At 51.3% G+C, this 14,344-nt stretch overlaps 2 protein-coding genes across 5 annotated transcripts in view; one reads left to right on the top strand and one right to left on the bottom strand.

Moving 5' to 3' along the window:
- Window positions 1-7,851, top strand: part of ZMAT4 (zinc finger matrin-type 4) — a 96,358-nt gene extending 88,507 nt beyond the window's left edge. For all 4 annotated transcript variants that reach the window (XM_085242729.1, XM_085242727.1, XM_085242728.1 and 1 more), the window contains exon 7: window positions 6,609-7,851. In XM_085242729.1, the coding sequence (XP_085098855.1) occupies window positions 6,609-6,846 (238 nt within the window). In that variant the 3' untranslated portion in view covers window positions 6,847-7,851. The remainder of the gene's footprint in view (window positions 1-6,608) is intronic.
- Window positions 911-2,104, bottom strand: TCIM (transcriptional and immune response regulator). The gene has a single exon (XM_003212461.5). It carries the CDS (start codon window positions 2,024-2,026, stop codon window positions 1,706-1,708), a length of 321 nt encoding a protein of 106 aa, XP_003212509.1. The 5' UTR covers window positions 2,027-2,104; the 3' UTR covers window positions 911-1,705.
- Window positions 7,852-14,344: the final 6,493 nt, after the last annotated feature.

The following is a 14,344-nucleotide window of genomic DNA, read 5'->3' as shown; positions in this document are numbered from 1 at the left end:
GGAAAGCAATGATTTGCCCATTGCGCAAACGTCGCCTTGAAGCAGATTTTCCTGAGCCAGGGCTGTGCTGGGGACACTCAGCTTCCAGATGTGGTGATGCCATGCTGCCGGGGAGCAGTTGCATCTGTTGCAGCACACTGTAATTAATCACAGTTATCCATTCTCTTAAGTAATATAAGGGATTATTTCTCCTCTTCCTTGTCCTACGGGCAATTTGCAGTTTGAACTGGAGGATAAAACCCCCCTTGAATCGGTTCTTTGAAAAAGTTTTTACTTTGTTGCTCTAAACAGAGCCATGGGAACATTTATTTTCTGGATGAGGTTACTAGAGGGCATGTTTAAAAATAGCCAAGACTATTATTTATAAATATTTTCTACATACTTTATCATGATGGTACTGAATAACCTCTGGAAAGGCCGATTCTGCTGTCACAGTGCTTGTAGCACTATTGGTTCAAGGGCTTTTTTGGCTGGCTGAGCCCTAAGCCCTAACTCTGTCTGCTTTGCAGGAATAATGAGAGCTGAGCACTGTTCCACTCGCTGTTCATTTTTTAGTCTGGCTTTTCTGATTATAATATTGGGGGGAAAAAAAAAAAGAAAGAAAATAAATCCATTCTCTTTTATTATGCAGGAGAAGTTGGCAGTGGAATTTGCATTGCAGTGAATGCAAATTCAGGTCTCTCTGGGAATGCCAGAGGGTGCAGCTTTGGTGCTGCTGGGCTGGGTGCTGTGCTGGGGCCTTGGGGAAAGCAGGGGGGAGGAGGGGCTGCTGGCTGGCAGTGGAGCTCAGCCTCGGATCCTGGGTCATTATGGAGAGGTGTGGGCAGACTTCTATAAAACAGAACTGTAGGAATAACCACAAGAGGATATCCCCCCTCCTCCTGGAGAAGTGAGCATTTCAGACGAGAAATTATATTTGCATTATAATTTATTAAATGTCAGGTTGCCATATGAAATAAATTATAGTCAATATAATGATAACGTTGCCATAAAATAATACCATGAAGTACTTGTCTAATATCGAATGTAATCAATACAAATATGAACTGCAATTATGGTGTTTAAATATTCATGTTAATGGGAAGTGAACAAAATATTAAGGCAATTCACAGTAAATTCAGGGAAATCTGTCATTATTATTGCTTTTTGTGCAAACAATTCTTAATGCAAGCACACTCCTGGAGAGAGAAAAGGCACAGTCGCACAGTGTCCATAGGGCAATGCATTCCCTGAAGGCTGAATGTGTTGCAGTCACACGATGCATTTCAACAAATGCAGAATGAGGGATGACCAGGAGCTGATCAATGTCTGGGATCTCCGTTCTGCAGACAACAGCGAGGCTTAGAAAGTTTCCAACTTCAGCTAAGAAGTTCAGGCAGGTGAAGCAAATGGGTGCAGTCGGCTCATCTCCCTGCTGCAGCGTCGTGGGATGGGGTGTGTTGGTTTTTTCCCATCTGGTATCATCACTGGGCATGGGAAAGTTCTGGCAGCAGCACTGGGGACACAGCACTGGGCACAGCAGCACTGGGGACACAGCACTGGGCACAGCAGCACTGGGGACAGCAGCATCTCGTCCCACCTGCAGCGCTGGGCACGCAGCATCCTGCCGGCAGCACCGGGCACAGGAGCGTCCCAGCAACATGGAGTGTGCTGCCTGTGGCAGCATCGTCCCCAAACGTTCTCCTCCGTGTTTGCTCCCTCCGGCTCAGTGCACTTTGATGGAATATTTCGGGAATTTCAGGAACTGGAGGAGTTTGTCTTTCCGCCTCTGCTTCAGAGCCATTAGCGCTCTTGTTTTCTCCTCCACGTCCTGGTCGGTGTCGAGGATGATCTTGGCTCTCTCCTCCGCCTTTTTGTCCCCGGAATGCTTGAAGAGCTTTTGCAGCGACTCCTCGTCGATGCTCTCGAAGATGTTGGCCACGGCTTTTTTGCGCAGGGCGGTGTCGAAGCGGTAGCCGTGCACTGACGGGCTCACTCTCAGCGACGTGGACATGGCTGAGGCCGTGTTCCTTCTCTTTGCTTTCATCTACCTCCGCTGCTCCGGAGTTCTCCTTCTGTTGGAGGGATCTGTGCGGTACCCGGAGCTCCGCACGGCTTTTTAAAGGCAGCCCGAGGGAAAGCGGAGAGCTCAAGTTACAGCGGTGAGGTCACGCTGATGTCAACGCCGCTCGGTCGCAGGCAAGTTTAACATTTAAGTTGCCGACTTTCCTCCGTCGTGCAACCGAGTGGAACGGTTTGCTGTGTTGTTATGATGGGGATGGTTTCTTTGCCCCCGTGCAGAACGGGCTTTGCACGACCCCCAGCACCTCTGTGTTTTGGGGATGCTCTGAAAGCCTTTCCTTGTGCTCATACAGCTGTGCCAGACTGCTGCCATGCCAATGAGGGGTGTTAGCTGTGAGCCTGTGCCTGCAGGTATGTGCTTGTGTCAGACAGGAGCACAGCAAACAGTGAAACCTGCTCAGGTCTGTGCAGGGGATGCTTCTGTTGCTTCCCAGATGGCCGTGGGTCCTGCTGAGGGCTCCCAAGGAGCTGGACTTTCTAAGTGGCAACTGCTTTATGAAAGGAGCTGCTCCGTAGTGTCTTCCACAGTGACTTTCCTGGGACATTTCCACCCTTAGCTGGGTGCAGCAGGGCTGCAGGTGAAACATCTGCCCCACCTCGAGCACAGTGCTGCAGCAAAAGTGCTCTGAGCGCTCGGTTGCTCTGCTCCTGCCTCGAGCACCTTTTGCTCTAATGCTCAGCTCAGCGGTGCAAATTAAAAACGTAATCACCCCGAAAGCACCCCGCCTGTGCACCCCAGGGTTCTGACTCCCTCGTGCTGAGGATGTGGCTCTGACAGTCGGAGGCTGGCCATGGGTACAAAGGTAACTCAAGGCAGTGGAGAGTGCATATTGCTTACCAGCTCAGCGCGGGCCGGATGCTGCAGAGGCAATGTTTAGAAAAATCAGTTGCTTGTTTACCAATAACAAGATGACCCCTGTTACTCATCACCAGGAGGACAGCACAACCAACGTGTCCCCGTGTGCTGTGACCATCCACCCCCGGGGGTTCCCTTATTACAGAGCTGTGGGGATGCCCCCACAGGAGCAGAGTGCTGACGCTGCCTGGTTGCACACCAGTCCTGTTGCCTCCTCCAAAACTTTGGTTCCTGCTGCAGAGCTGAGCAAAGCGCCCACACAACAGCCCTGCAGAACCCCATCCTGCAACCAACCACCTCTGGAGACTGAGAGGAGCACACCGAGTCTCCGTGCTGGGTCTTTGTGTGAGCAAAGAATAGAAAATAGGAATGACTGTGGGCTGTGCTGCTTGCTGGACGATGCAAAACAATGGGCAGTCCCCAGCCCCGTGCACTGAGACAATAACTGAACCAGTGCACTTCCTTCTGGCGGGGCTCTTTGGTTTTTATCTTTGGGAGAGGGAGTGGGTTGCACTTAAATGTTTGACAGCTTTCCTATCTGTGAGTTTAGGATCACAGCTAAGGGCGGCACACCCTGCCTCTGCATCCTGCTGGCCTGGGTTGTTCCTGCGGGGCTCTCCTGCACACTGCACGTGTTGGGGCTCTTCCTCCCGTTCTGCTTTGCTGCACTGCATGCCTTCCTTCTTGCAGTTTTGCCAGAGTTTCTTTTGGATGTGCTATTATGTCTATCAGTGTCTGAAAAGCTACCTTTGCAAAACCTCCCAGTTCTCCTCCTGCCAGAAGAGCTGAAAAGCCTCGTACTGCATTGTAGCCTTGTTGAGTTTGAGAGAAGTACACATCGAGCAGTGTTTGCTCAGCATGCATGGGGTAAATCCACCCTCAGAATAGGGCCTTGTGATGTGGCTAGCTGCTGTCTCTGCCCATGAAGAGCCGCAAGTTTTATCACTGCTTGCTAAAATGAAATACATGGGGGAAACAGCAGAAAGGACAACTGCTGCCTAAAGTGTTTTGGGGTCGAAATCTGCCTGCAAAGTGTCTGACCGAACTGTTAAACATGTTTCATTGGACGCTGCACACTTGCAAAGGACTCAGGACAAAGTCAGGACCAGGAGATCAGCAGTGATTGTGTAGCAGCAGAGAATAAGTGCTCCTTTTGCAAGGTTTGATTCCCCTGGTTGAAAAGCAGAGCTGAGGAATGTTAACGTGCCCACCTCTCACCACCCCGACTGCACATGGAATCATGCTGCAGGTATCTGCAGAGATATGGCTGATAGAATAAATCAGCAGTATTTATGGCAGACACAAGCTCAGAAAAGTATCTGCCATGGAAACCGAGAATAAAACTGATGCTTCAGGAGTAAGACATCAGAAAGCTGCCAGGATGAAGAATGCGTTTTGTGAGCTCATCTTGCATCGAGCAGTAACAAATGCCTTTGCCTCTTCAAGCTTCTCTTCCCACTTTGCATAAATTTAGTTGTGTTCAACCCTAATTGAGAGATGAAGCATGCCTCATCTGGTGTTTTTTTCCTACTTTTTTTAATATTGCTTTCACAGCAATGCCTAGGAGGAATTATTCATGTATTGGGTTGGAGTGAAACTTCAGACACGATGTGATTCCTATCGTAGCTCTCCTGCTATTATTGTATAATTGCTTCATGAATGTAAACGCTCTGTTTCACACATTAATGGGAGGATTAATTCCAACCCACTTTTCTGTCTCTGCAGAACAGTTTAGCCAAAGCCCTAATTGTGCTCTGCTTTTCAGGACGTGATGCTTTCAGATGATCCTGCTATAGGGCTGTCAGCAGGACGCCAGGTCTGGGTTTTGGGGTCCTCCTGCAGCAACCAGTAGTGCTCCTTGCCAGCTGACCCCACAGCTGTCCCACTCCAGGTTGTGGCCTTCAAGATGTGGGTGCTGACATGATTTGCTGTGGGTTACACCAACCCCAGTGCCTGAGCTGGTCTGTGACAGGAGCAGGGCATGGCAGGACCCCAATGCCCCATTGCAGCAGTGCAGGGCAGCCCAGTGCTGCTCCCAGAGCAACCCCATAGCGTTGGATTGCAGCTCTGCAGCTGGGAGCTGCCACTGCCTTTGCCCCTCAAACCCTTGCAGAGAACCCGGTCTGCCTTTGTGCAGCAGTCCAAAATCGCTCCAAACAAGGCAAGTTGGGATGAATTGCATTTTGTGAAAGCATGTTTTGCATAGCTTTCTTTCACCAGCCTGCCTGAGCCTGCATGACTTGTGACATCGCCTCGGTATTGCCAGATGCAATCCCAAAGAATGTTGGTGCTGGAGAAATTGCAGCCCCCCAAGAAGCAAAAAATCATTGTTCCCTCAGAGAGATTTCCAGGAAGGCTTCAAATCCTCCAGGATGCTGTTGTTCCCGAAGGAAAGAGCTGGAGCTGGGCTGAGCTGCTCACACACCTCCCGAGGGCTGTGGGAGGGCAGCAGACATCAGAGCAGGATGGCACTGTGCTCAGCTGCCAGCGGAACACGAGCAGCTGTTGGTTCTGGCACTCGGGATGGAATAAGGCAGCAGACCTGAGACAGCTCAAACACGGGGGTGGGAGCTCAATCAGTGCTCGATGGCACCAATTGTTATCAGATTCATTGGCCAGAAGGAATTCAGCTGTAATAAATTCAGGGGGAAAAAAAAAATGGGAACCAGCCAACTTACCCTAGAGAATGGAGTTTTCTGCCTTTCAGACCAGCTGCCTTTAGAGCAGCAGTGAGCTGTTAAACCATGTTACTTTCCTCATAAAGAAACGAGGATTAACTCTCTAATCTTCGTTTGGCGAAGTCCTATCTTAAATATTCAGAAATAGAGCATTTAGAAGGCTCTCGAGAGGGGAGAGAAGGGAAATTATTGCCTTAAAGCACACATGGGCTTTGTATTTATGCATGCAGGGCTCACACCTCGGTGCAAAGCGAAGCTCCTCCTGCACTGCAGCATGGTATGGGGTTCCCTTTGGGAACACAAAGGATCACCTTTCAATCATTTAGAACAAAAATCTGAGATTCTGACAGTGGCCACAAGCTGAGGGCAGCTCTTTTCTCCCACCCTCCCCCTGGAATGGCGTGCCCTGAGCCACAACCTGCTGCCTGTGCAGACTGGAGGAGCTCTGCCCTTCTTAGGAGCGATACCAACTGCTCATAACTTGTCTGCTCTTGGCTAGGAGACGCATCTGGAAATGCACCCAAAGTGCTGTGGGTGGTGGGAGGCGAGGGAGGAACCGGTTCATCATGTTCAGAGCTGCAGGCACACTCGTGGCAGCACCTGGCCCAGCTGCCAGCAGCCTCTGCCCAGCGCCCCAGTGATGTGCACAGCACTCCGCTTTGTTCTTGGTTTTGTTTTTCCCCCCTTTATCTTTTATTGATTTGGTGGTGGTTGTTTCTTTAGCAGAGTATCTGGGAACCTTTGTCCCCTTGATCACAGTGCAGGCTGTGCTCTTGGCTTATAAAAGCAGGGGATCCACTTGACCGAGTGTGTTTGAGGTGCCTGCACTGTGCAGAGCCGTGCAGCACAATGTGGTGTGTTCTAACTGCAGCTGCGCTCACAAAACTGCCTAAAATATGGGGAAAAGGCCAACACTTCTCAGCAGCAGGAAGACGTGATAAGGTCTAATCCCAAACTGTCAATAGGGGAAAAAGTGTGCGCCAAGTCTGGTTAATACTTTTCTTTCTCTACAGCTCTGGGGAGCAGTGCTGGGAGGGAAGTGACCCCCGGGAGGTGATGGCATTGCATGCAGTGTGCAGCCCTGGCACAGCAGCACCACGTCGGGCTGAGAGCACTGCTCAGCTGCTGCCTGGAGGGAGACCATATAAGAGTAAGGTCTGTGGTATTCCTGATAATGAATGTCTCCCCATTTCTCATAAATTCCCTGCTAAATGTACGATCACTGAGTTAATAATGCAGCGCAGGACATAATGAATAGCCACTTACAGTAAGTAAATCATGCCTATGAAGAAACAGAACAGAAAGAGAAACTTCTGGCAGCTCTCAAAGGCTGCTTCCAGAGAAGCAGTGCTTCAACGCTGATTTCTGGAGAAAAAGGCTCCGTTGGGTCTGGGGCTGCTGGGGATGGGGAGGCTGTGGCTGGCATCAGTGCCGTGCTGTGTGGTGGCACTCCAGCTGTTGTGTAGGTGCAGTGATGTACAGCTGCAAGGAGCAGCTCTGCCCTGGGCAGTGGTGGGTGGGGGCCCTGCGTAGTGTATTTCCAGGGGAGTGGGGCAGCTCTCAACGTGCTGACTTCAACATCTTCCCCCCGCGCCAGTCAGGCTGAGCATGAAAGTTCAGACTTCCAGGCACGAAATAACTTCTCTTTCTCTGCTGACTTTCCTGTTTGATCTTCCTGGAGCTCCCGACAGCTGCAGCAGGGCGACGGCGGCGGCTGTCAGACAACGCATTGTCTGCTGTGAGGGGATGGGCTGGAGGAAATCCTGCTTGGTGGGAGGGGAGGGGGTCTGCAGTGCCCCCCACTCTGGGGCTGCCACCGCCTTTGGGTTGCCCTGCAGTGGGGCTGTGTGCCTTTGTGCTGCTGCTGGGGCCACAATGCCACCCAAACCTTGAGGCTCAGCACCTCACCCAAGGGCACGGCCGATAGCAGAGCCTTGCAAGAACAGATTTCTGCTCCTTATCTCACAGCAGTGCCACCCAGCACCAGGCAAGGCAATGTCAGATCCTCCCTTGGCTGTTGTTTTGGGCATGGCTGCAGCTGTTTGGGTGTAACGTGCAGGCGGGGTTGGGGAGCACTGAGCTGGGTGATGCTGAGTGAAGGGAACTCATCAGAGCTGGGAAAACACCCAGCATTGCGCTGTGGGGATTTATCAGGAAATCAGTGGGAATGTAAATTGTGTGGGAGATCGGCTTGAAATTGCGGTGTCATCAGTCTTGTGTCATTCCTTCAGTAATAAAAGAGTTCCTTGGAGAAAACAGATGGTGTTTGCCTCTCTGTCACCCTCTCTTGTGGCCCAACAGCCTTCACTCTGTACCCAGTGAAAAGCAATTTCTGCACCCCCATCTCAGCGCTATTCCTGGGGCACACCACAGCCCAAACCTGCCGGGCTTTGCCTTGGCTGTGACACCAACAGCATGTGGTCATAGCACGAATGCCAGCTGTTGGCTGCTGGTCTGGGATGTTCCCAGACGGAGGGGTACCAAAATGGGACCCCCACGATGGCTCTGTGCTGCCCTCAGGAGCGCAGCCCTATGGCTGGGGTCAGGTCAGGTCACTGCTCTGCGCCAGCATTGGTTCCTATCACACGTCAGCTCCTGATCAGGAACAATAACAGAGCTGTAAAGCCCATCCCCAGGATGAGGTGAGGCGGCAGCTCCCAGCACTGGGCTGAAGTCCGTAGGGCAGAGCAGGGCAGAAATGCGGGTCCTGCGGTGCTGCTGCACACCCAGCGCTGCACCCGATGCGTTTTGCTTTTGCAGCGATGCTTTGGAGAAGTTTCCCAGCAGTCGCTTTGCCTAATTACTGTAATCTAAGTGACTGATGCCTTGTTTACAAGGAAGCCTTGTCTTTGTTCTAGAGCTCTGCCCTTGAATCCTTGTCAAATGTCAAATCTGCTTTATGGATATTTTCATCTGTCTGCATCGGTTTATTTATGCGCACAGTTCAAACACAAAAGAACAGTTTTAGTGCTGCAAGTTTATTTCAGCTCTGTGTCAGAGGGGAAAAAAGGGGACGAGGATGATGCCGTGTGCGTGGATTTAGACATGGCCAAACGGGTTCTGCTCCCACAGTAGGCAGGGAAATGTGACAGCATTTCAGAGCTGGGGGTGCTACATCTGCAGGGCACCCTGCTGATGATGAGCGTGTTGCAGTGGGAGCAGTCCTGGCTGTCCCCGTGACGCTCTGTCCCAGGAGTGTGGGGGCTGCAGGGATGGTCTGGGAGCTCCGTGCGCCATTCTGACGCCAACCACAAATGGAAGCTAAAATAAGTCCTCCATCAATAAACAGCACCGATTGCATCGCGGGGTTACCGAGAGCGGTGAGCCCATCCACAAAAACCCCTCCGTGCTGCAAGCTGAGTCAGTTCCGGCCACAGTGAAGAACGTTTACTGAAGCTGTTTAGGGAAAGCTGATGGAGAAAGTAAACAAAATCTGGTGGCTGTCCTTTAGCACAGGGTTTGGTCCCCAATAGCAGAGCCTGCTCCTGCCTCTGCCAGCCCCGTCTGCACGCAGAGCGGTGCCGAAACCTCCAGGCACTGAGCTTTGCTGCATGCAGGCACACACCAAGGCTCTTGTTCAGCAACTAATTGGGAAAAGAACTGCCAGCCTTGCTGCTCGCTGCTGGCCTTGCAAGGCTCGTGTCCTGGTTCACCCCCCTACATGCAACCCGTTCCCCTGCTCCTCGTTAGGGAAATAGTTTCCTCTGTGGTTTTCTCCTCGCGGGGCCCTGGGGCTGCTCTCTGTTGAGGAAAATTCTTTGATCAGTAGAAATTACACCAGGAAAATATTTTCCGTTTCTGTTAGGATAAAAATGGCTCAAGCAAAGCATGATTGATTGCTGAAAAACGGAGGAACCCCAGTGCCTTTTCGGAAGGCTTCCTACTGTTCCTGCAGACAGTAAACACAGAACAGATTTAGCAGCAGAGCCCAGCATGAGGCAGCCTCTCACTGCAATAATAGCAGAGCCTTTACTTTTTTTTTTTTTCCTTTTTTTCTTTTTATTTAAGAAATCCATTTGACACAGCTGATGGAAGGCATGCTGCGGCTCGCCTTGCAGCACTGCTCTGCTGGAGATGCGGCCGTCGCTGTTTGCTGCTGTTTATCCCAATGTAGCAACCAGAACTGCATGACAAACTGCAAACAGGAGCAGAGCATCGGCAGAACGCTGAGGTGATAAACCCAGGAGAGGCACTGCATGTGCTCAGAGAACTGCGCCCAGCATTGCCCATCCAGCACTGGCATGGCGTGGCCAGGCATGGGCAGTGCTGGGGCTGCACCATTCCCAGCCATTGCTCGTAGCAGAGCTTTCTCCATGAGGAGATGCAGGAAAAGGGCTCTGCCTGAGCAGCAGCACCCCACTATCCCTAACATGAAACCAAGTGGAGCAGCAGGGGAGCTGGAGGAGAGAGACGTTGGGTTATTGCTAATCATCGTGTCAGGCAGTACTGCGACTAGCAGCAGCGGTCCCAGATGCCTCCTTTTGGTATTATACATGCAAATACAGGCATGATTTATTTATTGGAAAAAAATCTGTATTTCATAGTAATCTACTTTCTTCATAGTATTTACTATTCAAATTACCCCAGCTCCTCATCATAAAGAAGGAACCCGCTGTGCACGGCTCTGAGTAAATACAGAAGGCGACAGCCCTGGTATTGCAATGCTGCAATCAAAGCACGTCCCTGCTCAGTGTCATACAGGTGGCTGTGTGCTCCTGGCTCCTTTAATGGACAGCACTCACTGTGTCCCCAGCCTGGGGAGCACACTGTCCTGTCCCTGCACACCCAGGTGTTCCTATGCTCTGTAGGGATGCATGCAGTTGCTGCACTCTCAATCCTAGAAGGAGGCCAGAGACCTTTGCCAAGACCTGGTTTTAGCTCTGTCTGCTTTGCAAAGTTATTTTTATTCAATTGCTAATGTTTTAGTTGCTGGTTCTTTCTATTTATGAACGGCTTCAATGGTGCAAAGCTTTGTAGCTGCTGCACCAACCCTGGGGATTTTGGGCTCAAAACAACTCCTTTCCCTCAGGGCCCTTGGGGCAGCCTCCAGCTGGCTGCTCGCTTTGCAGTGCTTCTGGTTCCCAGCACTGAGTCCATGGGAACACAGACACAGCCTCCTGCATTGGCTGCTTTGGGGTTTGGTGGCAGGGCCAGGAAGACATTGGCAAGGACCCAAAGCAAGGAGCGCGGTGTGGCAGGTACTGCAAAGGTGCACAAATGGTGGAAGCAATCCATGAGAGATGCTGCGCCCCGGGCATTCCCAGCAGTGCCGTGCCACTGGGACAGCCCCTGTTCATCACCTCTGCAGTGATGGCTCTGCAATCTGTTCCTTATTCCTCTCCCTTATTAGGCATAATGTAGCAGTTCCTGTCTCCTCCTCCGTCTGAGCTGTAATTAGCGCTTTTTGGCTTGAGTCACATCATTTTATCGTATCTGGACTGCAGTCACTCTTGCCAAGGTGAGCAATCCCGCAGGCAGCGATAGAGCCCTCTGCCCTCCAGCCAGGCCAGGTGCTCTGAGGGACTCAGTGCATGCACTAGGCACAGCATCTTGTCTCGAGCGAGCAGAGGTGCCAAGGAGGTTATGGCAGTTACATCCCATGCCCTTTTGTTCCTTCTAAGTGGAAACTGCAAAGCAAACTTGGTTGTTACTGATAAATCCCTATGAGACCAGCGGCTGAGCTGCGCAGGAGGACAAATACTTGTCTCCCAGTTTGTCTCCTCTGGCATAAATCACAGGGTGGTGCAGGGATAGCTGCAGGTGGTGTAGGGGCTCACTGCTTTTCCAGCAGGGTGGTTGTGCATGGGACCTTCAGGATAATGGCAGCAGCTGAGGAAATCTGTGATGGTGCTACAGACCTCCTGAGCACTTAAGGAAAGTTGACCGTGAAATGTTTTATAGCTTATGAGAAGCTCATAAGGCAGCCAGGACCTGCATAATGGTGGATTTTAATTACTTAGATATTGATGGACATAATAGCTGTGCAGCAAACCACAAAGGGAAACCTGTGGCTGGAGGGGAGAGCAAGATTGATCTATGTGCAGCATATTAAATAACTCAAAATGTTCAGAGCCTCTTCTGGCCCTGACTCCAGGAGCAGAGCCAAGTATGATAAATAAGGTTAGGGCTGAGAAGTGTCTGGAATCCAAATGTTTATATTTTTGTTCGATTTCAAATGCTCACGGGGACAAAAGCTGTAGCAAGAGACACAACCTCCGTGTGCCATGCGATGTGGGTGCTGTGGAGCAGAGCTGGTTGTGGCTTCTAAAGGGAAGGCAGCTCAGGGGCTCTTGCGTGGGTTTATGAAAGCTGGGAAACACCTGGAGCTGTGCTGGGCCATGCTGTGCTGTGCCATCCTATGCCACACCATGCTGTGTTGCACTATGCTCTGCTGATCCATGGTGCTGGGTGGCTCCTGTGCTGCAGGCTCACAATAGAATTGTGTGCAGCACCTTTGTTTGTACTGATAAGGCAGATTGCTGTGTGAGCAGCACTAATTTGGGTCTGTGGTTGTGGTTGAGCTCTATGGCACCGTTGCTGTGCTGGGCTTGCATGGCAGGAACTCCCCCAGCCATTGGGGCTGCAGGGGAAGGCATGAAGCTGAGTACAGCCCAACAAACAGCCCTCCTGTGCCAATGCACCGTGCTCCACTCACCCAAATTTGCTATGCTCCTGTACAACGAGCGTGGAGCGCTGTGCTGTTTTCAAACTCATCACAACATCTTTAGGCAGAGAGCCCACTGAATTATTGAAATGCAGCCTGCTTCCCGTTGTAATGCACCTGAGACCTCAGATGTCTGTGCCTTGTGATCAATAGTAGACAGCAGCGGTTTGGAAACAGAGGGGAATCAAAGCTCTGGCACAGCAGCCGTCCCAGCTGCCAGGAGCAGACAGGAAGGGCTGAGCATTGCAGGATCTGCACACATCCACTGTACAGAGCAGGTCTGATCTGTGCCAGCGCTGTCACTGCGCTGCTCTCACGCAGCATTCCATAAACTGCAGGTGGGTGCTGGAATGGCAATGCTAAATCATGGCCTGAAGCAGTGATGGAGCATCTGATGGGAAGGCAGGGCCAACCAGGGGAGCTCAGGTGTAAGCAATGCACCCGAGTGACCTGAAGAGCTGGAGCCAGGATCCTCCCCTTCCCAGCCCTCACTTAAAGGCTGGCAGTGGAGGTGAGGGTTTCTCACTGGAGATCCCTGCCTACCTGTGGCCTTTTGAAGGTAAGCAGCTCTTTTTCTTCATTTTTACACCTATGGCTGCTGCATCTGGGCTTGTCCTCATCTACTGCAGCCAAAGACTTTGCCACTCTGCTGTTACTGCTGTACTTCCCATCATGTTTTAGCATTACAGGTACAATAAGCCCTTCCTTGTCCGCCTGGAAAAGCTGTGAGTTGTCTCTACCTTTTCTCATCCCTAAGCAGTACTGGTAGAGCTGAGGGCCATGCAGGGGGGATCCCATGTCCCCTCTGCCCCCCTTTCATTTCACTGTGAGAGCCCTCCTTACCTTTTGCATTTAGATTAACTTTTCCCCCGCTCTAGTTTGCTGTTTGCCTGAAATGGTCTGAAGTGTAATAGCCCAAGACAATCATCAGCATGAAATATCTCCTACATAAAATATGCAGCAGCTATTCAGGAACGAAGATGGAGTGGAACGAGGGCTGCCAGATAAAGATTTAAAGATGCTGCCATGCTCCTATAGGTTGTTTACTGAAGATATTTCCTCCTAAGCTCCAGTTTTAAGACTGCCTTTCAAAAGAGGGCACCAAATAAAATTTAGCAAGGAGCTTTAACAATTCAAGCTACAGCGTGCTGAGCTTTTTGTTGCCCTTATGGGAATGAAACCTCATTTCAAAGGACCTTGACTTTCTTCTGATAAGTGCAGGAGAAGTGGCACTGCCAGTGCTATTTTTGCACTGAGACACTGATTGGGTGTGAAATCTGTCTCTGGTGGCTGTGCCAGCAGACCCAGGCAGACAAAGCATGGATGTGCATGGCCTGATTTCCCCTGAGATGCTGGGAAATCTGGGGGTACTCTCGGTGAAGCCAGGCCAGTTGAACAGCAGGCATTGTGGAAAAAGCTTTCCCAGCCATCTTGGCACTGATGTGGCTGCGTGTCCCCATCCTGCAGCCTGGGTTGGGGAAGGGGTGCACAGGGTGTAGCTGAGAATCCCTGCAGACATACAGGGCTGCAGCTCTGCGTGCAGCCCCAGGGCACCCATTCTGCTCTCTCCATCCCAGCTGGCTCTGGATGGTTGGAGCATTGCAGTGACTGGGCAGACAGTGCCAGCCAGCAGACACCCTGTGAGTAATTGTGGTCCGGCTGTGGCTGCAACGTCTGTTTAGGATTTCTGCCTGTTACTCAGCCTGGAAGCAGGGATTGCAGTAAGCAAAACTGTCTGACACAGAAGCAATAATGAAATGCAAGGCAATCAGAGCCCTGTTCGTAGACTGGACAGCTTGCTGTTTCCAGCCCAGGCATTATGGAGTCATGGAGTATCCTGGGTTGAAAAGGGCCACAAGAATCACTGTATCTCACTCCTGGTGACCTGCAGCTGCCTGTGACACGTGGCTGCTGGGACCCCCTGGGCTCAGAATGATGCCCTGTCCCAGCACTGCAATGCTGTGCTCTGCTGCTGTGCAGGCAGGAGGGTCTGTGCCCAAAAGATGCCAGGTCTGGGTGTCAGAGACTTTGGGTCACGGTGGGAAACGCTGTCCTGCAATCTGCCGGCGCAGTCAGCGCTCCCGA

This window comes from Meleagris gallopavo, chromosome 24, assembly GCF_905368555.1.
Source record: "Meleagris gallopavo chromosome 24, MGAL_WU_HG_1.1, whole genome shotgun sequence".
NCBI classification, from domain to species: Eukaryota; Metazoa; Chordata; class Aves; order Galliformes; family Phasianidae; genus Meleagris; species Meleagris gallopavo.
Note: the sequence above shows the minus strand (reverse complement) of the source record. Positions and strands in the feature narration are given on the sequence as shown.